The sequence below is a fragment of the Uloborus diversus genome, chromosome 2, assembly GCF_026930045.1.
Source record: "Uloborus diversus isolate 005 chromosome 2, Udiv.v.3.1, whole genome shotgun sequence".
NCBI lineage: Eukaryota > Metazoa > Arthropoda > Arachnida > Araneae > Uloboridae > Uloborus > Uloborus diversus.
In genome coordinates this window covers 171,268,457-171,294,588 of record NC_072732.1, presented here as the reverse complement: position 1 = coordinate 171,294,588, position 26,132 = coordinate 171,268,457, and the positions used below count along the sequence as shown (strand labels likewise).

The 26,132-nt window shown below is 31.2% G+C and overlaps 2 protein-coding genes across 2 annotated transcripts in view; one reads left to right on the top strand and one right to left on the bottom strand.

Moving 5' to 3' along the window:
• The window catches only part of LOC129216147 (TATA-binding protein-associated factor 172-like), an 84,515-nt gene extending 66,560 nt beyond the window's left edge, over nt 1-17,955 (top strand). The window contains exons 32-40 of the mRNA XM_054850304.1: nt 608-749; nt 2,083-2,290; nt 3,416-3,546; nt 5,301-5,408; nt 5,981-6,129; nt 6,211-6,354; nt 11,752-11,959; nt 14,515-14,606; nt 15,370-17,955. Of these exons, the coding sequence (XP_054706279.1) occupies nt 608-749; nt 2,083-2,290; nt 3,416-3,546; nt 5,301-5,408; nt 5,981-6,129; nt 6,211-6,354; nt 11,752-11,959; nt 14,515-14,606; nt 15,370-15,637 (1,450 nt within the window). The 3' untranslated portion in view covers nt 15,638-17,955. The remainder of the gene's footprint in view (nt 1-607; nt 750-2,082; nt 2,291-3,415; nt 3,547-5,300; nt 5,409-5,980; nt 6,130-6,210; nt 6,355-11,751; nt 11,960-14,514; nt 14,607-15,369) is intronic.
• A 4,137-nt stretch (nt 17,956-22,092) lies between these two features.
• Nucleotides 22,093-26,132, bottom strand: part of LOC129217481 (BOS complex subunit ncln-like) — a 37,702-nt gene continuing 33,662 nt past the window's right edge. The window contains exon 14 of the mRNA XM_054851788.1: nt 22,093-24,297. Within this exon, the coding sequence (XP_054707763.1) occupies nt 24,232-24,297 (66 nt within the window). The 3' untranslated portion in view covers nt 22,093-24,231. The remainder of the gene's footprint in view (nt 24,298-26,132) is intronic.

The following is a 26,132-nucleotide window of genomic DNA, read 5'->3' as shown; positions in this document are numbered from 1 at the left end:
TTCATTGATTTTTGTATTAGCGCCCTTCCAAATTGTTAGTTATCTTGTGGTTGAGAGGTTAAAAGAAAAGATTGAGCACAGCTAAACTATGGATACTTGAACTAAAAGTAATTAAAAAAAATATCATTAACATTAAAAATTTACATGTTAGAGATTAAAGTCAGAACAAACAACGTAAGTAGAAGCACAAATTTGTAAATTACAGCAGACACGTGTTTCGGCGTTACAGGGAACGCCTTTTTCAATGCAAAAAATAATGAGCTTATGGATGAAAAGACATCCGACAAAAGCCAAAAGTGAGCTTTTGTCGGATGTCTTTTCATCCATAAGCTCATTATTTTTTGCATTGAAAAAGGCGTTCCCTGTAACGCCGAAACACGTGTCTGCTGTAATTTACAAATTTGTGCTTCTACTTACGTTGTTTGTTCTGACTTTACTATTCAGCACAAAGGTATTTATTTATCTTATGTTAGAGATTGTTCACATTCTGAAGCAAATAAAAATGTTAAAAGAAGTTCATTAAAATTAATGATGGCAAATATGAAGATTAAATTGTTTCCTTTTTATGACCTGTAATCAGTATTTCATGTACATTATTTCATTACAGATTAAGAAGCAAGGTAAAGAAATATAATTTAGTAATAGCCTCTTATGATATTGTTCGTAATGATATAGACTTCTTTGGAACAATTCATTGGAACTATTGCATTCTTGATGAAGGTCATATTATCAAGAATGGCAAGACAAAGGTATATTTTTCAGCTTTTATGACTTTATTTTAGTATAAAGGCAATTAAAGTTAAATTAAAATTAATCACTTTTTTTATGTTCCCTGATAAAATATATAATTTATGACGGAAGTTATCAAAGTGAGTGCTGCAAGAATACGAAGGGGGCGCCATGAAGGTTCCATGGTATCATTATTTATGTATATCTGATTTAGAATAGGGTGCCATGAGGAAATTCTAATATTTCAAAGGATGCCATGAATCAGAAGAGTTTGGGAATCCCTGATCTATAATTTGTATAACATATAGATTGCCTAACTCAGTGTTGTCAATTTTACATGGAAATGTCGAGAAATAATTGCCAGATTAACTGGTTGCTTTGCTCGATTATATGTAACAGCACAATTGAAGTATTCAGACTAAATAATATGGTATTTATAATGTTAGGGGAAGGTTGTTTGTATTTAGGGTCTCACCACAGCTGTAAACCATAGGTTCCACCGTCCGGGGGTCCGCTTAGCGCCCCCCCCCACACGGCTGGGTGTGTAGGGGGGGGATAAAATGTGACCATATAGTGTCTCATTTTGTGGTCAGAATTTTACTTGTCAGATTAGAACAGTTTAGTTTATTAAATTGACTAGGAACCGCCTAGCTGGCCCTAGAACCATTTGTTAGTCTTCACTTTTGTGTTTGCAATTCCTATTATTAACAACTCCAGTATTGTCTTATAAATGAAATTTTAAATCACATTTAAACTTTTTCATCATTAACAGCTTAAAGACTTGCTTCACTCTGGCATGGGTTTGCAAGAACTCGAATTCAATATTATGTTGTACGAAATATTGTGCATGTATGTCGTATTTGTTTTTCCTATATATTGTTTTTAAAATATAATAATATGTAAGGGAAAACATTTTTCTCAAAAATATTTTATTTTACATTTCTTCGAATTTCTTGAAAGTTGGATCAGAAATAAAAACATGATGGTTTAGTCAATTTGGAAAACTGCAATTGTATCCAAAAATTTTTGGTCGTTAAGGTGTTTTTTGTGCTAACAATATCTATGTCATTTTCTGCTTGCATGCTATTTTATTAATAGTATATCATTAGTATATTGCATATTTCAATCTCTTTTATACTATCAGACAAACTTTTATATAGTTTGTTGTGACTGAGATGTGCTAAATAAATTCATTGGCACTACAGGGTCTGCAGACTGAAGAAATAAACTGCATGGCAGTATAATTGCCAAACATTAACTCAATTATTATTGGTATCTGTTTTAACTGCAGTTATGCTAAACCTCATATGTTTTATTTACAAAAATATTTAAAATGTCTTGTATATCTTTCAGTTGGCTCGTGCAATCAAGCAACTTTCTGCAAATCATAGATTGATATTATCTGGCACACCTATTCAAAATAATGTTCTAGAACTATGGTCACTCTTTGATTTTCTAATGCCTGGATTTTTAGGAACTGAAAAGCAATTCACAGCAAGATACAGCAAGCCTATTCTACAAAGTCGGGATGCAAAATCCTCTTCAAAGGAACAAGAAATAGGTAACTGTCTAAACATTTGACACTAACAAAAGTTGACTAAACATAGTTTTCAAGATAACTCTAATTGGAGTGAAGCTAAATTGGCAGGAGAGTGAAGGCTTTGAAGGGGCTTAATCACACCATATGCATGCCTGGTTAAGTTAGCCTCAACTATTGTTATCATTTCGTGATTCATGTAAAAAGCAAGCTGACATCCTTCAACCATTTGAATCTGATACTATATAGTGCTTGGGCTATCCTGTGGATAACAGGATGTCAAGATGCTGTTCTTCTAACATTGAATTGGGAGATCCATAGGGACTTATTTTTTGAGCAATATAAATTAGCAGCCTAATGCATTCTGGAGAAGTTGAATGAATGTGATGTTGGGCAAAAGTTTAGATTCTTCAAACATATTTATGCTCAAAATGTTGTTAGTGTGTATGAAATTAAATTCTATCAATCATTAGGCTTTGAAGATACCCAAAACAGAGTAGCTGAAATCAATTGGATTTTCCTCAAAAATATTAATTGATACGTGTTACAGTTGTTTTTAAAAAATGGATTGTTACACTTATCTCAAAATGAATAGATTGTGCATTCTATGTCCGTTTGAAAGAAGGACACTCATGGAATGTATAATAATGAAGATTCATGGTAGGGCCACAAACATTTGTAGGATCACTTAAAAGCTCTCCAAGTTTTGCTTGCAAAATTATCCTTGTTCGAGTGCAATATTCAACTAGAAAAAAAAAAAAAAACTATGCCTTAGAGTTCTGTCCCCCCCTCCCCCAATTATTTCATCCCTTTTTCTTGGAATGCGAGCAGTTGACTGTTTTTCATACCATGAGGGCTGTTTTTCATACCTTAAAAGAAACAGTCTTGAGAACAAACTTTGTACTTTTTATTTGCCAAAGTGAATCTTTAAATAAGTTACAAAGGCCAAAACTTTGTTTCTTAGGAAGTTAATTTTATGATCTTTAGAAAATCTTAGTGCTTTGGGTCAAGTCTTTCCCCCTATGTCTTCAAAGAATTCATTAAAATGGGAAACATAGTTAAATGAAAGTAAAAATTGTTTAATTTTTATATAGATATATGTGTTCAGTATAGTACAAAATACAAAGACATTTTTTAAAAACATTTCAGGTGTTTTAGCTATGGAATCACTTCATCGTCAAGTGCTACCATTTCTACTGAGGAGAATGAAAGAAGATGTTTTGAAAGATCTTCCACCTAAAATTATACAAGATTACTATTGTGAATTGAGTCCACTGCAGGTAATCATGAAATCTTTATTTTTATAAACATAAATTTTTATTATCCTTAAATAATATTCAACAATGTGATAGCATTTATGTTTTGTGCTAATAGAAAATAAGGATATTATAAGTTTACTATAGCCTTAGTTTTTTGAGGCAAAATCTTTTGATTTTTTGACTTAGCATTTTAAATGCAATCAAGATGAATTTGCAAAATTAAAATTGCTTTCTCAACATGTTACGCTTAACATAAAGTACTTAAAGTAGTCATTCTTGATTCAATGTTTCAAGATAATTTTTCTTTGTTATACCTAAAAAACTTAAAAGTATCACCTAGTAAAAAACTTTCTTTCCTTATTGCATTTAAATGTTTTTAATTATTTTATCTCCCTTCCAATTCTGCAAATTTTTGTCATGGTACATTTCTGTTTCCATAAAAATATCCAGGTTCAAATTTACTATTCAATATTTTTGCTAAATTGGTAAAAATATCCTTTTTTACTGAGTTAGGGCTTGCAGCTTTTCTTTTCTTATCCTCTTTTTTTTTCGAAATGTATCTCTATCTTTCTTGTATGTGCATAGAACTTTCCAGACAAGTTTTTAAAAAATCTTGTCTAGAAGTAGTTTTATAGAAAGTAATGCTTCTTGGAGCGTAAATTTCAAACTTAACACTTTTTTTAATTAAATTTAATGTGTTTTATGTTCTTTCTTGGCTGATATTTTGTGTACAACTGCTCATTAGTTAAATTTTAATAATTTTAAAGTAACATTTAAATGTGCTAGTTCAGTGCATCAATCCCTCCCCCAAACATATGCATATTATGTGCACTTATATGTTGTGTGATATGTTTAACATTTTCCATATGACAGGCTCTTAAGGAGCAAAATGTTAATGTATACTATCCTTTTTAAAGTTTAAGGACAGGTTTTCTCAAAACAATCCATTACCCAACACAGTTATTCTGCCCCCTCTCCCCCCAGCAAGAAAGATGTGGCCTCATTTTCGTTTTGCACACCTTAGTTTTTTTTTTTAATGCAGATCCTGGAAATTGATATCTTTACTATTTATTCTTAATTACTTTGATGTAAGTTGTCTGTAACTAAAGTTGTAACAATTTTTTCAATTATTAGTTATTTATATTATATTAGTATTCAAAATAAGTTCAGTTGAATAAATAATTCTTAGGTGAATTTAAAAATTAAGACGTGTCCTTCATGTTTGGTAGTACATTATGGTACTAAAGAAAAAAAGTAACCTTGGATACCTAACATTAGCATAGTTGCAAAAAAAAAAAAAAAAAAGAATTTTGCCAGGAACAGTGCTATACTAGTGGAAAAAGTTACTTATGTAAGGCAGATGACAATATCATAATTGATTTGTGAAAAACAATTTTGATTCTGTGATATAATTACTGACTTTTAAGGCTCTGTTTAGGAATGAAACCTAAAGCTTCTTATATTTTTTTATGAAACTCATGTGCGCATTGTAATTACTCACACAGAATTCTGAAAAATGAAAATCATCCTATTGTTAGATTGTTTTAACTCAAACAACCTGGGAATGCAGCTCTGTGAAATCTTTTGGTTCTCAAGAATTTCCGCAGGAAAATTATGTTATTGCTTTCTATTGTGGTATAACTAATGATTTTTTTGTCATAAATGTTCAAAATACTATGTGATAAATTACAAATATACTTGGGTTAATTATTTAAGTACATTTTATCCTGTATTATGTTTGCTTATAAGAGGTTTCCATATTTTATAAAAATTAGGTTCAGTTGTATGAAGATTTTGCTAAAAGTAGAGCTAGGCAGTCAGTTCAGGAAACAATTGTAGAAAGTGAAACTCCTAATGCACAAGGAACATCTCATGTTTTTCAAGTAAGAATTATGGTTTTTTATTTCACATTATAATATTCCTAGTGCAATTTCTTAGCATTGAAATTTGTTCAATACATATATTTACTAATATTTTCGAAAAACACTTTGGTTTTAGAATTCAAACTGCACATAATTATTTTTAAAAACTAAAATAATTAAATCTAATGCTTATATTGTTGTTTGTTCATGTGATTAATTTTATTCTGAAACATTTCACTGCTTATACCATCAATTAATGTATTAGTTTCATTACATTCAACATGAACACAATGAATAAGAGCATCAACTGCAAGGTGCAACTTGAACTTTAAAAGAAAATTGAAATGTGGATATCTGTGCTTAGACCTTAGAGTTAAAAAAAAAAATCACAGGAGCATTGTAAAGAAGTTTAGACGTATAATTTATTTTCTATACCAAACTTCTTTGTAATTCCATTTAAATAAAATTTGATTAATCATATTTTTAAAAATTGTTGATTTTACTATTGCATAACTTAATCATTAAGCATAATGAAATTTCACCTATTTTTCATTGCATTTGCCTTATTTATTTTCTTGTGGCAATATTAATAGGCTTTACAATATCTGCGAAAAGTATGCAATCATCCTAAACTGGTTCTGTCATCAAATCATCCCCAGTTTGAAGTAATTTCTAAGCAATTAAAAGAACAGAATTCTAGTCTTCAAGATGTCAATCATGCTGCTAAGTTATGTGCTTTGAGGTTAGTTTTTAATTCTTTTCGATTTACTTCATTTGATTTAAATGGAGTTTTTTTTTAAACTTTTTATTTGTTTATTTACAGGCAATTACTTCAAGATTGTGGAATTGGTGCATCTATAACAGCTCCAGATCAAGATGAATCAACACCAGTTGTGAATCAACATCGTGCCCTTGTATTTTGTCAACTTAAAAGTATGCTTGATATACTGGAAAAGGATTTACTCAAGTAAGCGCTAACTTTTTAACTAAGAAAACATGGTAGTGCAATCAAATAGGGATTTAAAAAAAACACTATTTTACTTGTATCAACAGACATTAGACTATTTAGCCACCAGGGTTCGTTGATTTAAATTAGTTTGATTTAAATCAATTGATTTGAATCAAGTGATTTTTTTAAAAAAAATCCTTAATTTAAATCAGTTTATTTTATTGTTATAAATTAATTTTGCATTTTTAGAATGTTGCTCTAAATTTAACTGCACTGCATTATACAATCTTAACTTCAACAGGCAAAACTACATAGATCCCTCTTGATGTGTGTGAAACAGATTTTACTTCAAAATTACAGTTCAATTTAGTATAGAACCAAATAAAAATTTTCGGTTTTTCTCATACACCATCAGGGGCGGCATTTCAGGATTTTATTTGGGGGGTCGAGTTTCTTAAATGTGAATTACTTCAGTATAGAACGAAACACATATTGACTGACAGGAAGCAATCATAAAATGGGTTTAATATTAATAAAAATTAGTATTTAAAAACAATTTAAATTTTTGTGATGAAAATTTAATTTATTTAATAATAAGTTATGATGCAAAGATACTACAATTCTACCCTTTAATTAACTTTTAATGCTTAATTTTTGAAATCCAGAAGAATAGGAAATCTTGTTACTAATCCATCAAGGATCAGTGTCGTGCTCCTTTGTCAGTACAGCTACAGATAAGTTTCTTTTGTCTATTGTGTTTCAAAAATAATTCTCTAACTTCCTAAGACACGAATATGATCTTTCTCTACTAGCTGAGCTGATTGGAATAGTTAAAAAATAATTAAAGTAGCAAAGTTACGTATGAGTATGAAAGCACACCTTTCAGATCTTGCCCTTAAAAATCCCCCAGGTAATTTTAAAAATTGTAATGGTCTTCATTTTTCATCATTGAATAGTATAGTCTATTCTAGTCTCGACTCTCTATCCGCAAGACAATTCTTCTTGCCTCATGCTATGAATTTTACTCATAATTGAAACATTTTTTTATAATTTTCAATATCCTATCCAGATATTATAGAGCCAACAATACAGAAAAATATCCACTATAATATTAAAATCTGTTCGCGTCCGTCTGTCTGTCTGTCTGAAGATCGATCTTCTCGAGAACCGCTGCAAATCGGGAGTCAAACAAGATACCGATCAATTCGAAATTTTCCAAAGAAAACAGTAGAACCAATCTCGTAATTGTGCGACTTTAATTAGCAGAGATATTAATTAAAACGTTAATTAACATAAGGTTATTCAGGAATTTTATTTCTTTCCTGTTGCCATTTTGCATTTGCGTGAGCAAGTAAAATTTTAATTATTGTTTTAAAAGAGATTTTTTTTGGCTGCTGTCCAGATCTTAAAACAACGTTTCCATCTAGAATTTCATTTTAAATTAGTATAAAATTGGTTGCTCTTTTCGGATATAGCCTTTATTTTATTGTCTGTCCCTTTTTTATTATTTACATTCAACGTTCTTAACTCTTTTCAACATATGAAAGTTGTTTCTTTAGCTATGTTTATTGATTGTAGTGTAAGTTTATCATTCACCGGCCTCATATTTTGGCACATTTAGGATGTGCGACTAATTATGTTTATTTTGTTGGACTTTTTCCCGTCACATGGGTGAGTTTTCGAATTGTAATAACTGTCTTTTTCCTTCCTGTTTCTATTTTTGAAATACAGTTTGTATCGTTAAAAGAACATATTAAATTAAGATTGTTTGAATTTCTTTAAGTGAAACAGAGTTGAACAAAAATATTGTTTTTAAAGATTTTAACTAAAGCTTAATTCGAATCTGATGACTTGGTATTAAATTAATGCTAATTGGTATTTATTAAGTCTTGGTGCTTTAGTTTCACGTAAGCAACCAAAAAGCATGTGTCATTTTATGTAAAAAGCTGATCGTAATTGTACAAACAAATGTTTCGGATATAGTCGATCAGATTTAATTCAGTTTAAAGTGAGCATAGATTATAATTGGTAATGCATATATTTTCATCTTTTGTGCTGATTGAAAATACTCATAACTTGCATTATTGATAACTATGATTAACTTTAAAGAGATTTTTGCCAAAAATATGTTCTACTGGTGTCTTGCAAACCTTGCATTACGCGTATTTATTGACTCCTTAGCGCTTTAGAAACTGATGTCAGAGTAATACAAAAACATCAATTGGACATCTTTTTCGTTTTTTACGTAGCCTGTGCAACGCCGGGCACGCAGCTAGTTTATCAATAAATCTTGTGTTAATTTCATTAGAAATTGAATCTATTATTTTACACAAAATATTAAACCAATGTTCGACTCTACATCATCATGTGCATTTGGTCACCTCTTCTAAATTCATTTGAATATTCTTTGCACTTTTTAAAATTGGCTTGAAGTAAAATTTTTTCGAAAAGTTCGACGCTTGGTTGAAATATACATCTATGTGAAGTTCATTGATAGTTTCAATTGTAGATTGAACTGAAGCTTAAATAGTCCGAATATTAAAGTTAGCGGATCCAAAATGTTTTTATAGAGTAAAGCCATTCTCCAAAATACAAACAAAGTGAATAAAAATTTTAACAAAGACATGTTAAAGGGCATCAGCTCTTTCACCACTGAAAGAGTCGTTTTCCGAACTCACTGCTTTGAAGTTATCACGAAGGGTGGCAAAGGGTGCGAGATTCTTTGTTCATGAAAATTAATTTGCGATTTATGTAAATTGACTTTACCCATTTTTTTTTCATTCTTCTCAAAAAAATTTGGGGTTGCAACAAAAGAGTAAAATTACTGAGGTGCGATTATACACTGCCGCATATTTGTGCATCTTTTTTCCTCAACGTCAAAGTATTGAATCTTACTTATTAACCACAGAATGAACTTCCTAAGATTGCTTCTGTGTCTGTTAGGTTGTTTATTTTACCTAGCTTGAAATTTCCTTTTACGCTTTCAATGCTACGTAAAATAAACAACCATACAGGCAAAGAGGAAGCCTTCATTAATGCCTTAGTTCCTTTGCCTTTATTTCATTGTCTCGAAGTAATTAGCATAATGTAATCCCGATTTCAAGAAGAAATCTTTGATTTTTGAATTAATACTATAAAAGCTTAAAAGTTATTACTTCTTTGCGTTTTTAATTTAATTGCTAAAATTGAACTTTCAATTAAAAAAAACTTTGTTTTTTGCCGTTATACAATTTGTTGTCACCGCAGATTATAAAGGGTTTTTTTTTCTTCAGACTTAAGTGATTCTTTAATTTTATAACCAAATTGTATTCTTCTTTTATATATTTTGAAATTAACTAATTGCTTTTTTTTTCCTTGCATTTCAAAGTTGTTTGTTACTAAAGCAATCTAAGATTTTTTTTTTGTTACATACTGAAATCGTTTGGAATAGAGTTAACTTGTGTACTTAAGTAAATATCTTTATTTTTTTTATTGTTAAAATGCTGTATTCATTCATCAAAACCTATGTTCTTGATTAGAGAAAAGCTGCCTATGAATGGATGTCAAATAGTTTCATCTGTTTTGCATAAATATGTCAATTAGTTATACAAGAATGACTACATTACTTCTATTCTTTCACTATTACTTGTTATTCTTGCAACAATTATTATACTGTTCAAAAACTTAGTTCAAAGTAATTTAAATTACTTTTTAGTTCTATCATAAATACACATATGTTTTTAAGAGTAATTTTAAGTTTCTTAAAATTTTTATGCTAAGTGGTTTCTGGAAGTAAAGTATTTTTTTTTCTAATTTTCTCTAATCTTTCCATTTAGAAAAATTTAATATACTGTTTTGTAGGCTTTTTTTATCAAAAAAATTGACTTGATATGTTTTTTTTAAAAACCATTTTATTAAAAAAGTAGCATTTTTTAAAAATATATCTTTAGTTCAACAACTTTACACTACTTGAAATGTTTAAAATACTGCATTTTATACAAACATACAATGGATTTCAAGTAGAGCCAATAAAGAAAACCATTATTATTGGTAACGTAAATCAGGGAAATTTGGTGAACTTAATCAGGGAAATCAGGGAACTTTTTTTCACAGTTCCTGTCGCCACCCTGCGCTCCCTCTTGCCCCTCCTATTTGCCGCCCCTGTACACCATCACTGATATAATTAAGAAAAGTAGTTGCTCAACATATTCTTTTACACTAAAACGTACATGATGATGGAAACCATATTTTTAAGCAAAGCATAAAACAAAATCACTTCTTATTGAAGTATTATAACGTATTTATAAATCTTAAAAATATATTGAATAGGTAAAGAACTTATCTTAGTTTGAAAATATGTTATGTTCTTTCATAATGAGGAAAAAAGGATGCAGCTCTTATTACATTTTCCAGTATTTACTATATGACAGAAGTTCCTTCAAGGAAGGGGGGAGTCCATGGCGCCGACCTTGTCATTGTAAATTTTTGAGGGTAGTTTGAGAGTGGTTTCATTTGGAGGGGATTCTTCAGTAGCGTATATAGACTTCCCCCCCCACCACAAGATTCTTAAGTGCGCTCCCTCCATATGATTTTTTTTTTTCCAAATTTTGACACATTTTTTTAGAGCGTGCAGTCTCATATCTTGCGCCCCCCTGCACTGCAGGGGTGCTATGTCCATCACTGGGACTCTTTTCAGGTGGGTGCCCAGTAGCTTTTGAAGGGGTTCTGCCATTGCCCTTTTGGAAGGGGGGGGGGGGAATGAGCATTGAATATTCCAATTTGATGTATAGTGTCACTCATTTGTTGTGAATTTATGGGCAGAATGTAGTAGCTTTAATTCCGCTTTAGGTTGAACTGTGTATTATTTAACTTTTCATATCATAATTAAGACCATAATGAGATTTTTATTTTGTCCCTTCAACTTCACTACAAACAGGTGCCCTGTATTTACGGGTTCCCATCACTTATGATTCTTGTCAGTTTGATGACTGTTTATTAATTCCATTTTCAAAGAGTACCTTTTCTTTGGAAAACCTCAGGTAGTGCTCTTTTGATATGTTAAATTTCTAAATTCTTCCTGAATATTTTAGACTTGTTTATGAATGCCTGTTTTGGTTGTTTTCGATTACTTTACATAGAATAAGGGAACAAATGCTTTAACTGAATATAGACATTAAATGATGCACAAACATGGAAATGAAAAAGCAATTAAATATGTATTGGTGAACTACAAAATGTGTATGTAGTTTAATTTATATGTCTGTACATTGTAGCATTGTTATTAATTTATTTTGTGTAGTTGCATTGATTCGTTTTGCGTAATAGTTCTCAAAATATATTACATTTGTGTTTCTGTTTTTAAAGAGAGAAAAAAAATATTAGTTCCATGTTTATAAAGATTGACTACTTAACAGAAAACTGTCTTATTTACTCTAGATCTTTGATGCCAAGTGTAAGCTACTTGAGATTAGATGGTAGTATCCCACCTGGTATGCGACATTCAGTTGTACACAGATTTAACAATGATCCTTCAATTGATGTTTTGCTTCTTACAACTCAAGTTGGTGGGCTTGGTTTAAATCTTACTGGTGCAGATACTGTCATTTTTGTTGAGCATGACTGGAATCCTATGAAGGATTTACAAGTATTTATGATTTTTTTACAATATATTTTATGAATTATATATATCTTATGAATCGTAAAACATAATATTATTTATATCATTTTTTATGATTTTTTCTTTTAATTGTTACTGTAATATAGTAATCACATATATTTTCATTGATTCGCGTTTTTATTTCATGTGTTCGCATTTTCGGATTTTTTATTTAATGGCGTCTTTTCCGAGTTTTTGGCGGCCATGTTTTCCCTTCTTCCCGCGATGCGTTGTCTCCCGCCTTTTTCGCTCATTGGCCGTAGGCGTGGTCTAGTTCAGTGATGTCATTTTCTCGCGTTCCCATTCGCTGAGCTAAGTGACGCCATGTATGAATATCTGCTTTTCGCACGGGGTTTTTTGCTGGGATGTTTCTGAAAATTTCGTGAGTAGTGGAGTGCTAGCGGTGACATGTGATGCTGCTTTCTGAGGAAGGGGGACGCTAGACCTGTGAAAGGTCGTCTCACGAATTGACGAAGATGGGGATTATGAATCTCGATCCATCCGTTAAACAAGTGGTGTGATGATATAATTATTGATACAGGTGCTGATTAACCCTGTCAAATACCTAAAATGAGCTATTAGTTAATAAATTCTGCTCAATATGATAGCCAAGAATCAAGATTAAAGAAAATGGCGACGTCCAGGTTTTTTTTGTTTCGACCATGATGAACGAAAGTACATCGCAAAGTTTTTAGTTCCACCCCGTGTTTTTCTTTGTTCCAAATTGATGATGGTGGTATCTGCATCTGGAGATACCGTGCGAAACAAGAGCAGTATGTGCACCCGAATCTGAGGTTAGTTTCTGACGCCTGCATTGCCATTTTCGTGGTGAGATGAGGTTTACTTTTTCATCGCTAGTGATAGTCCCCAGCTCCAGTGATGCATCTGTTGACACAATTAAAGTTAAGTTTAAAAATCCAAAGTTTAAGAGATTTAAACTAAGCCAACAATAACTGGCCGTGTAATGTCAAGTTGGAGACAAGCAAAAAACATGTTTCAGAAAAATACATTTATTAAATATGACTAGAACTGTAATACAATATCCCCATAAAAGAACACCCCCAAAATATCACAACAAAAGTGGTTCCAATAAGTAAAAGAAAAATGTCACCAATCTGTCGATGTAGTCACTGGCCAGTCCAAATGATCCATGTCCAGCAACACAAAAAGCCCCCCGGATCACACTTCAGGAAGGCAACGTTAGACAGTTCGGAGATCAGTGAACATCTCAGGTAGACTTTTAGGAACTCACTTCCCCGGCAATATCAATTGGCTGGACACAACACAAGTGTTTCTTCACCTGGACTCATTCTAATTCCAGGACTTGGAAAATTTCAATACTTGAAAAGCAAGGTGAATATTCATCACCATTCACATCCCACTAAAAAGGCTCCGCTAGCATCGCGGGAAAAAAAAAAACCCCACACGTGAGCCGAACTAGGCTTCACGATCAAAACAAAACTGGGGATCGTTGAGAGAAGAGAGAGAGAGAGTGATGCCACTTGCCTCAATATATATGTTTTATCAGCCAATGAGATTTCATGCCTCGATGATGTCACCACACTAACTTCTACTTCCACCATCACTCATTTGTTTATTCCACTGCCGCGAATATTCGTACTCCTCTCCATAGCACGTGCGGTCAACAAGTGGAATTAATTCGAATCAATCAGGTGACAACTCAACTTTTTCTGAATCGACACATCGAGACATGCGATCTTCAATGGTTTTAGTAAACAGTCGCTATTAATTATGGCGTGGGGGAATTGTCGATTGAAGCGTTAGCTCTAACTAGTTGACTAGTTCTACTTTTACCAGACTGGGCTTAAAGTAGGTACATTTAACTTTAAATTATTTTCTTTAACTTATCGGCTGTGGACCGAGAATAAAAATAAAATAATATTTTATGCCAACAGCATCACTTCATTCTTTCCGCTAAAGTATAATGTGAAGCATCCTTCCTCCGTTTTTTTTTTGGTTTGATTCCGTTTTTCTTTTCTGCAACATCAACTCATGTCATATTTTTTCATGTGTGAAGCTGACCCATCCCTTAGGACATCTTGAATCCCTGCAATAGACTATCTTACAATAATCTACCTTGTATTCATTTTTTTAAAAATTCATTCCATGTGTAGAAAATCTGTGGTTGAATTCGCGGGAGCTCTCCCGAGACCTTCATGTAAATGATGGTCGGAAATAAAAGATGTGTGATGTGCCAAATCTGTGTGAAGTTTTTTTTTGTGCGTTTACAACATTGGGGTAAGTCAAACTTTTTCTCTTTGAGTTCTACGTAGGCACCAAACATTGAGACGTTCTGGAGTTTTGCGGAAACACTTAAAATACAATCGGCCTAAAATTTTTTCCTCATTTTGTTTTTTTTTTAAATTTAAGTTGGTGGTTCCTTTTCCAACAATTTGAATATTAACCACTTTTCCACCACAGTTACTTTAAAATGTTGCTTGATTTTTTTTTTTTTGGGGGGGGGGGGAAGCCATTTTTGTTGCATTTTAGTCCAATGTTTAAAATGTGTACATTTTTTATAGGCTATGGATAGAGCACATAGAATCGGGCAGAAAAAAGTTGTTAATGTATACAGATTAATTACTAGAGGAACATTAGAAGAAAAGATTATGGGGTAAGTTTCTAATTTGATAAAAGTTATAAGATTTCTGAATTCTTCACAACCTCACAAAACTTCCCCCTTCCCCTGATATGGTGGGCAATTCCATTTTTATGAATGTATCAATTGTTACGTGGAATGTTTTACAAATTCTTCAAATATAGTAAGCCTGTGCTTCATTGCATGTACTGTATAAAGACTATGGACTTTTCTTCTATATAATGCAATAATATATTTTTCACTATTGGCACATTGTATGAAATACATCACTTACTGAGCAAAGAAACATTGCTTGAATATTGTTAATGTACTAATAATAAGCTTCTGAATACAATTTTACAGTATTTTCTTAAATATTTTTCATTCACATTAAAAAATATATATTTATTCTAAATGTACTCTCCTAAAAGATTAAATGCATTTGGCTGAATATTTGTCACTCTTTATTAAGCCAACTGAATATTGAGTAAAAGTTAGTGTCCAAATAATTATTCTAAATATCCCTGTCATCAAAACTTGGTGAAAGATTGCTTATATTTGATGAAAATTGCCCAAAAAAGCAAAATCTAAAATTAATCAGAAAATAGGCAGGAAATTGTAAAATATGCATTCTGCAGGCAAAATTGTAAAAACTTTTGTAAACATTACAAAAATTTTGTTTTCCCAAAGTTTTCACGTAAGTGTTAATGATAGAACTGTTTTAGTGATAGAATTGATGTGTTTTTTAATTACTACTAAATGAATCATTTTATGAGCCTCTTTTTTTCCCATTTTGCAGCTTGCAAAAATTCAAACTTTCTGTGGCCAATTCTGTGATCAATCAAGAAAACACAAGTCTTCAGAATATGGGAACTGATCAACTATTAGATTTGTTTACCTTGGACAACAAGGGCGAAAAAATTATAGCTAGCTCAAATACCGCACAATCAGATGATGTCAAAATGAAAGGAATGAAGTCTGTTCTTGACAATTTGCCTGAACTTTGGGATACCTCTCAATATGAGACTGAATATGATCTTACTAACTTTTTGAATTCTCTGAAATAATTTTCAGAAATTTTGCTCAATTATAACATGAACTTGTCCAAAAAAGAAAAACAATCATAATTTTTATTGAATTGATTCAGCTGAAAAAGATGAGAATTTTTTTCTCTCTCTCCAGAAATTCTGTTTTGAACGTAATAGTATAAAATAATTGGAGGATTACCCTTTTTTAGCCTATCATTTTTATGAAATAGTCATGAATTTTATTGTTATTTTAAGGTAATTGATTAGTAATACAATTTCACAAACTTAAATTTTAAATCTACTTGTTCTAGTTTGTTATTTTTAAATCTATTTCTTATCTTTAAATTTGCACTATCGAAAAGTTGTATAGAATTGTGGTAGTAAGAAGCTGAGGGATGCAAGTAGACTTAAAGTTTTGAGTGAAAGGATGTGTTTAGTTCAAACCCTTGGAAAGCTTTCATTATTTTTTTTTTCTAAACCATGCTGTATAGCAGTACCTTCCAGTAGTACCACAGTGAAACCTGTGTAAGTTGACCACTTGTGGTGCACTACTTTAGTGGTCAACTTACAGAGGTTGATTTATATGATATGGGCTGATTCCGTGCCTGAAAAAAGCAGTCAACTTAGACTGGTGGTCAACTTACAAGGGTAGTCAACTTCACAGGTTTTACTACTACTACCATCTCTTGTCCTAGAACAGACGATAGTTCCTCTTATTTTCTGTACTAGTTTTTTTTTCTTCAATTTTTTAACTTTGATACTTACACCCTTTGCTTCTTACTGTCTCAATTTGCTTTTTGATTCTAGTTTACCTTTAAAGTTATTTACTGAATACTTGTAAACTGCTATACTAGTTTAAGTCGATAATTTCATATTTTACCTGGGCAGCTTTAATCAATTCATGTTTTTACTAGAACGAAATAATGCACTGAAAATTGTGAAAAGAATAATAATTTGCCGGAAACTGCATTTTTAAAATTCTTTGTCTAATAATTGTAGATGTTGAAGCGTTGAGGTTACATTCATGGAGATAATTGAAATTGATTTAATTTTGTGAGGATAAAAGAAAATATTTATATGGATTAAATATTAATAACCTCTCGTTTACGGCTGGCATGATAAGCTGTGTTTAAGTAAGATGACTAACACAGGTACTAACCACTACATTCCAGGGTCCCCCGTACTTACCACTAAATGGTGGGTACAGTTTGCAAGTTGTGTTACACCATTCAACTTGACAGGTTGTATGGGGCCCTGAAGCTGAGCAGCTCAATTCAGCATCCCCAGAAGTATTGATTTGGAATGGGGAATTGGAGGACTTTTATGACCACAAACATATTTAATTTGCCTGTACCAGGCATTTACCTGAAGTGTATCAATAGTTTCGCCAGGCAATTGATCGATCAAGCCATATTAACTGCATTTTTACGCCAGTTGATAAGACCATGAGACATTTTAGGCAATCAATATAAGCATCTTAAATGGAAGTACGTACAGACAGTCAACAAGCTATTGGTCTGCTTAATTGCTCTTACTTAAAGCATTTGACAGAACAAAACCAGACACTAACCACAACCACTTATGTCGTTAAACGTCAACTTCCAGGATTTAATCTGTTATCGACCATAGTATTGAAAACTTGACAAAAAATATTTACTTTAAAAATTTTTTTGATTTTAATGTTTTCATCATTTGAAGAAAATATCTCAGCTTTTAACATTTTATTATACAATATTTTAATCAAGTCTTTCTTATTTAACAACCTTTTCAGCTTGTATATCGCTCTTAAAACATGTTTTAAAATGCATTTAAAGGTTAATTACACTTGGTATTCATTGTTGCTGTAATGTTACATCTACTAAAAATTAAAAGGTTTTTAATGTACAAATCATAAGAAATGCAATGAAAAATTCAGGACAAGTTCTTTAGCTATCTTGCCATTAAGTACAAGAATTAGAGATTTTCATTTTCTTGAGAATTTAATTCTCCATTATTCCGCTTGATGGCTTATTAATTTATCAGCATGTGTACATAAATGCTCATTTATCATTTACATTTCCTTTCATTGTGACTTGTGCTTTAAAGACTTGTTTTAACAAGGATAATCTTGTACTGTTCAGTAGAAGCTGAAGATCTGTTAAATGAAATTTTTCAGATGCATTCTCCTTTTTAAAAGATGTGCAAAGTTTTCAAAACTTTTGTTTCATATGTGATTTTTTGCTACTTAAACGTTTGTAGTTTTTTTGTTTCACGTAGTAGCTTTAATTGTGATTTGCGAACTAAGTTTGTATGTTCCCAGTGACGAGTGTTACTAAAGTGATGTCACCAAAGTATTTTCTTAATAAATTTTTTAAACTTCTGTTTTTTTTTCTTGTTTAATAGTAAAAGTTTGTTTCATCAATATTATCTTAGGTATTCAAGATCAAATCATTTTTCTTTGGATTTAAATTCACCTTTGGGTTACCCATTTGTATAGGAATTTAAGAGGAAAATTGTATAAAACTGGCAGTTTATCTTACAAAGTTTCTGACCCCTGAATGTTTACCCAGAAACATTTCAGGCTTTTGTTGCATGTGTAATGAATTTTAGAAATATTATTTCTAATGTATCTAGGTGAGTATAAGTTCTCACACATTCTTTCAAGTTACCACAAAGACGAATAGATGAATTTAGAAAGGGTGTGTGTTTTAGTAGATTTCTGAAATTATCTATTCAATTCTTTATTACAAAGTGGTGTTGACATATTTTATCTCAATAAGAAATGACAATACAGATTAAATAATAACTTTATTAGCTATTTAAATTTATATAATGGAATCATTTCCGCAATTTATTAACCTTTAATCACCTTAATTTCCAAAGAAAAAAAAAACTGGCTTTTAATTATTCTTACTGAAATGGATCTGCAAAAATGCTCATTTGAAACAAATGATATTGAAAAGCAAAAACCAAAGCGGGTAGCGCATAATATTTGTTCATAATCCAAAGATTTTGCATAAAAAGTTTTAAATGCTATTTTCTGAGCTCAAATAGAACGAAAAGAGTACACAATTTTGTGCAACAAATGCTAATTTACTTGAGGTTTTTGAGGAAAGTTGCAACTAAATCGCCAAATAAATTTTTGCAACTGAATAGCTGGTAACTAACTAGATGATTAGTCCTTCACTTTCTTTCTGCTTTAGCATCCAGTGATTCAGTCCACTTAAAACTTTTAAAATGAAACAAATTCGTTCAGAAATTTCTTGTTTTTGCAGTAAAGTGCATGGTCAACTGACTATAAATTTCATTGAAATTAGAGCTCCAAATTTAGAGTACTTTCAAATTGTGATGCAAGTATTACTCTTATTATTATGAATTTAAACAAATAGTAGTAAACTTCTGGAAAGACACCTTATTAGAACACTTGCCAAAGTTGTTATGTATCTCAATTTCTATCTATTAGAACAAATCTTATCCAAATTCAAAAAGCACTTGTCTGCAAAATGTATCCCTTTTTTTTAAATGTATTGATGTTTACAAAATATGCCATGGAGATAAATGTTTTAATTTTGAAAAAATCAAGAGACAGTTAATTTTACAGTGGAAGTAAAAAACGTCAAGCCAAATATCGTGAACTACACGCAAGTGCCATGTTAAGTCGCTCGTAAAAACTAAACCTTTCGATTGATTTACTGTTTATTCCATTCTTTTGGCTTGAGCCCTTACTGTTTTTCCCACAAAAAAAAACTTAAATTTGTGACTTTCTTTCTATCAGTCCCTCAATTTAATGCTTCAACTAATTGGTTAACAAATGTGGCACTTTTTTTCTAAATTCAGGGCTCCCAAATGGTCCGCTTTTCCCGCCAAAGTCCGTTTTTTAGGGTAAAGTCCGCTTTAGACCGCTTTTTAACATTTTGGTCCGTTTAGTCCGCTTTTGTATTGTTTTTACTAAAAAATCAGATTTGAAAAATTTTCATTACATTAAAAGATACTGTGTGCTTACTTAATGTTAAGCCCGAACACGCTGCCGCTGCGCCGTTTTCCTATTGAACTTGACTTTCTGGTATTATTTCGCTTCAGATTAACGTCATTACTCCTCCTCCCACCGCTGTAACATGGAAATCTAGCAAATGGAGAAGTTTGGGGGAAGAGTTATGACGTGAAATCAAAGCATTTTGCTACCGATATTTTTCACGGGTTCGTACGCATTTGAAAAAAATCAAGAGTGCAATTTTCTGAACTTGTGTTCGATATGTAGCATCGTGAAAAATTACTTCCTGTGTTTGCGAGTTCAATCTTTTTGCATCTTGTTAATATTTTGATGTTTTTGACAATCAGAAGTTACTTTAACATTCATTAACTTAGATTAGCTTATTTTATGTTTAATTACAGTAGATAATAAACTTTTTTTTCGGAACCATGATAAAATCAAACTTTCTTGGACTTCGCCTAAAATTGCTTGCTGGGTTTTGCGATTTCAATCTCTTTGCATCTTGTAAATATTTTGATATTTTTGGCAATCAAAAGTTATTTCGACACACTCCACCATAGATTAGCTTATTTTTTGTTTAATTTTAATAGATAAGAGACTACTTTTTTTTTTTCGAAACCATGGCAACATTGAACTTACTCGCACTGCGCGATCTTTTTGCATCTTGTTAATGTTATGATATTTTTGGCAATCGGAAGTTATTTTGACATAACACCTCCTTAGATTAGCTTATTTTTTGGTTAATTTTAATAGACAATTAATTTTTATATTTTTGGTACCATAGCAACATTGAACTTTCTCGCACTTCGCGGAAAGTGCTTGTCGTGTTTGAGATTTCAATCTTTTTGCATCTTGTAAATAATTTGATATTTTTGTCAATCAGAAGTTATTTTGACACACTCCACCATAGATTAGCTCATTTTTTGTTTAATTTTAATAGATAAGAGACTACTTTTTTTTTCAAAACCATGGCAACATTGAACTTACTCGCACTTCGCGATCTTTTTGCATCTTGTTAATGTTATGATATATTTGGCAATCGGAAGTTATTTTGACATACGCCATCATATAATAGCTTATTTTTTGTTTAATTTTAATAGATAATAAACTTTCTTATTTTTGGAACCATAGCATTGCACTTAGTCGAACTTCGCGAGGAATTGCTTCTTGTCTTTGAGATTTCAATCTTTTTGCATCTTGTACATATTTTGATATTTTGCGCAATCGAATGTTATTTTCACATATGCTATCCTAGACTAGCATATTTTATGTTCAATTTTAGTCATGTTTAGTTTTAGAGAATATTTTTTTTTTTTGGAAATTATGCCAACAGTGAACATACTTCGCGAAAATTTGATTCTCTTGTGCAAGATTTCAATCCTTTTGCATCTTGTAATTATTTTAATATTTTTTAAAATTGGAAGCTGTTTTGACATGTGCTACCTCAATTTTTTTTATTTAATTTTAGTTTTAAAAACTAAAAAACTTTGTATCCTTATTTTTTTAAGTACTCATAATGAGTATTTTCAATTTGAAAATATAGCTCTATGAATCTAAACTTACACATTTATTTATTACATTAAGTTATCCAGTAAAAGCAGGCTCAAATTTACATTCAGTGTACTTATCGCTTAAGCAGCATTTGTATATTTTTGGGTGTAGTGACTTTAATGAAAAATTTTCTTTCTCACTAATTTTTATATATACTTGAAGACAGTTACAATATTTTTTGGTGCCCGAACAACTAATACATACATATGAATACTTAGCATACTAATAAATGATTAGCAAACCTCTAATATTTTTGAACTTAGTCAGTCAGTAGCGTAGCCAGAAATTACCTCCTGCTTTGGTGTTTGGTCATAAACTCTCATATGTATATAAACTTACCATATTTTGGCTGGAAATATGTGTAAAAACCAATGGCTGTGGAGGGGGAGGGGTACCTCCTTGCCTCCAAACTATATCTTCTTGTCGTGCGGTACCTTATATCAAAATGAATTCTCTTTAAACTGGTTATGTGAAAAATTTTGTAAACTACTATGTACTAAGGTGTTTACTGTAATAACTGTATCTAAAAGGTCTTTATTAGGTATGCACTGATTGATCGGTCACTTGGGTGATTATTTTTAACTAGCCAGTTTTTACCTGTTAAGTAGTAGAAAATTTATTTTACAATTAAAGTTACTCTGTAAGATGGTCAGTCACATGCTTGCTTGTCACTCCCCCCCCCCCCATCCAAATGTTTGTGTGAATAGTATAATTCAATGGATAAGAAGTTCAGATGTACAGAAGGTGATAAGGATTTATCATTAAAAGTCATTATTTTGGTTAATGAACGAATTATCTTCACGTATTTATTGCCAGGCAGCTAATTTGCCTTTTGGTGCTACCCTGGGTTTAACTATGAATGGTCCTCCCAAGGTCCTCTTTTTAATCCTGACTGGTCCTCTTTGGTCCCCTTTTTGATTCAAAGTGGTCCTCTTTTACCCTTTTCTATGGCCAAAATGTGTTGGGAGCCCTGTAAATTTTATAATACTAAGACGTAGAAAATATCTCACTTAAATTTAATGTAAAAAAGAATATTGAAACAAAAAGGGCAAAGGAATATAATTACATAAACTGGCAAGTATTCTTTGGTTAACATGAGTGTACCAAAAGGGTTCGCAGGAAGTAAGGGGGGGGGGGGGTAATGCTACTTTTGTACCTAACTTGAATGAAAACAATGTTTGGCAATGGTGTACATATATGCTTGAATATAAAAGTATAAGGGTTTTTTCTCCCAAAAACTTATTTGCCAGGCATTAGGCGGAATAGTTTGTTTTTATAGAATTAACATTAAATTTAATGCAAACAAAGATTCTTTACTAGCATATTTGCAGATCAGCACTACAATTGTAATGGAATTTTTTATAGTTTCACAACAGTAAATAATAGTTTTATCACAATAATAACAAGTGAAACAAAATCAATAATATTTTAGATTACATACAAAACTTTCAAGCATATTTAAATGTCTGCAAGAAATAACACACATATAACTATTTCATATAAAAATACCAGCATTTTGCAATAAAAATACAAACTCCAAAATTGTTGGTCCATGCCATACATTTAAGCTAATTTTATGTAATAATTTTATGTCTCTCATGTTTAACATACAGAAAGTAATACTACAAATAAGTTCTCCTCCCTGCAAAACTATTTCATTTAAATGACTACAATTAATTAAAGTTCAAATACTTTAATTACATTAACAAGTTAGAATAAATTACTTTAAAACTGTCCTAAACTTTGATGCTAACATGAGTTAAAATATTTAAAATCTTACAACATGAAATTGATTTTAAATGTCTGAAACAATGAATGAATTTATAACTTACAAACATTAAATTAGCTGTCTATACATCAATAAAATGATAAGATATGAGAAAGATAAAGTATTTGAAGAAAACAAATTAAAATGACTCATTCCGCCAAAACTTCAATTTCAATTGAAAATGTATATGATAATGGGATTGAGGAGACAATCGCACAGAACTCTAATTATAATAAAAACATTCTTATAATGAAATGAGCTCTAAGCTGAATATTTTTTAAATTTTCACAAAGATATAAAACACTCTTTGATGACTATAGTTCAACATACTGGTTGAAACCGAAAGAAAAAACCAGTATACCTCATTTTTAATATTCATCTCAAAGTAGGCAAAAGAGAGATATAATTTTGAAGTAATTACTATGATTTTTGTATATCTAGTTTAAGAATAGTGTTTAGAATTATTAAATAAAATAATTTTAAACAAAACACAATAGGGCACACTTGCGCGGGGGGGGGGGGGACTCAATACAGTTTTAGTGCAATTTTATTTTAAATAGAAAACAGTCTGGATAATAAAATACCTTTTTCATTAATCTAACAGAAAATATTTAATAACTTTGCATTGCTTACTCTTACAGTCTATAACACAGTTAAACACAATCCTGGTATTGTACATTTCCTTATGTAAGATCAACAACTGAAAATTCTACAGAACACTCCCTTGAATTATTGGCCATGTACTTCTGTGCAAAAGCAAACATAGTAATTTCAGCGAGTTAAAGTATTTAATATAGAATTATATGATTAAACGCAGTATTAAGTTCTAATTTATATATATATATATATATATATAGTTTTTTTAATTAATAGTTTTTAAAGCTTTTATGAGAAACAACGTACGTAAATATAAAAATGATTAATATGAAGTAACTTCTTTCCAAGTAAGTGATTAAGTTGAAGTAACTGCACTTCCAAAAAGTACACAACAGATTTCTAACAGCTTTCTCCTCATAAATATGCTTTTAAAGGCAAACAGTAATGCTTAAGCTCTAAAAGTTGATGAATAAGTTAATATTATTATTATTATTATCTCGTTAAATAAAAAATTATCACCGAAGTTAGCAGAAATACATATCTTTGGCCTGCACTGTAATAAATATTCAGTGCTATTTATTCATTGCAAATTTAATCAAAGTATGATTTTACTCAAAATGCATAGCCGCACTGGACTGTTTGCAGCTATGTATTTGTTATTTTACATCATTCTTGAATTTTTATGAATTGTTCTAAGATAAGTATATATTTTGCACTGTGAAAGACGTCAATGTATAAAATAGCACATTAGCTTTGCTTTGCTTTTGAAGAGATGGAATATGTTTTCATCAACCTTTCCAGCCGATAAAAATTCTGAAAATAAAAAAGTAATGTTAAACCATGCACTTGAAAGCTTTACATTCAGTCAGAAAGGGGGGGGGGGGGGATTATTCATTTACGTGGAAAAGGGTTGCAAAAAATTAAAGATGGAACACTTAGTGACCTTAATTATTTCATTAATAAATACACATTACAAATAAATTAGCTACTAGCTTCATGAACAATACATTACAATCAAGTATTACCCATTATTTTCTCAGGAAGCTTTATGAAATACCTGCTCCCAAAAGTTTAAATCTAGCATAATATCTTAATGCTATTAAACTGAATTTTTTGTTTATCAAACATATCTGGTATGAAAATAAGTTTTAAAGGATTTTCATGGCGTCATAAGCATTAAAACGAAACGAACAACGTTGCAACTAATTTCATTTTATAACCTCATCGTTAGACTTTCATTTTCAGTATGTAACATTTTGCTGAAGTGGAAACTATAGTTTTTGTGGGCTCTAAATATGTCAACAAAACACAATTTGCAGGAAAGTTTGATTTTCTGCTAAAATTTGAAGAAAAATGCAGCTGAAGTCCATCGAATGCTGCAAGACGCTTACGGGGAACATGCTTCATTGATTTTCACTTGTGAGTTTTGGCACAGACGTTTTAAAAGTGGTGATTTTAATACCAATGACAAAGAGAGCCAGGGACGACGGTAAAAGTTTGAGGATGCCGAATTCGAGGCTATATTGGACAAAGACAAGTACAAAACAACTTCGCAGAACTCAATGCATTTGACCCAAGCACTGCTGGTAAAAACCGCCACAATATAAGTAGAGGCATCACAAGGTAACTTTGCAACATGATAACGCTCGGCCGAATGTTGCATAGCCGGTCAAAACATACCTTGATATGCTGAAAGATGGCCTCCAAAAATTGCCAGAAGGATAGAAAAAGGTAGTGACCAACAATGGGCAATGCTTCGAAAAATGAACATGAAACCAATTTCTCACAATAAAGCGTCAAACTTGAAAAAAAAAATCTTTTAAAACTTATTTGTACACCAGATAATAATATGCTTCATGATTTTATTTCAATAAAAATAGTGAAACTACATGTAAAATTCTCATACATCCAGTTCTACACTATGAATCTTATCTACTACAGTAGAGCCTCAATTATCGGAGTCAATTGGAACTGGACCCCATTCGGAAAATAGGGTTTTCTCCTAAAACAGGGTCCATTTCAATTAATTACTGTATGTATGTTTAAAATGAGTGAAAAAAAAAATATTTTAATTAAATGAAAGGCAATATTTTCACATATAAAGCTACTTGCAAGTGCTGCACACATTAATAGCCAATAATAAGCTGCCCTATGAGATGGTGACTCATCATGCCAATTCTGATACCATTTTATTAGCCTACTTTCCCAGTAAAAATCAGAGAAAGAAGAAAAAAGCATGAAAGAAGGCTTAATGCATCTTAAAAATATCCCGAAAAACAAAAAAAAGTCAAAAATAAATAAAATAGTTAGATAAATATTGAAAAATTAAAAATTGGAAAGTAGGGTATTGAGATGGGGAAAAATGTCTGTCGGTCGTCTGTCTGTCGGTCTGTCTGTCTGTCTGTCCCCCCCTAATAACTTTTGAATGAATAGCCCGATTCGAACAAATTTTTTTTTGTTAGAAAGATCTCCGCGAGGACATCTCATTCCCATAATTCATTTTTTGATTTGATCAATTTTTCGTTCAATTTTGAACAGTTCAAAAAAACTTAACATTAGCGCCTACGGGGAAATTCAAATCAAAAATAAATCTTGAAGTTAGAAGTGAAGTGACTTCAAACAAACTTTGTAGGGAAAAACTTTTGATA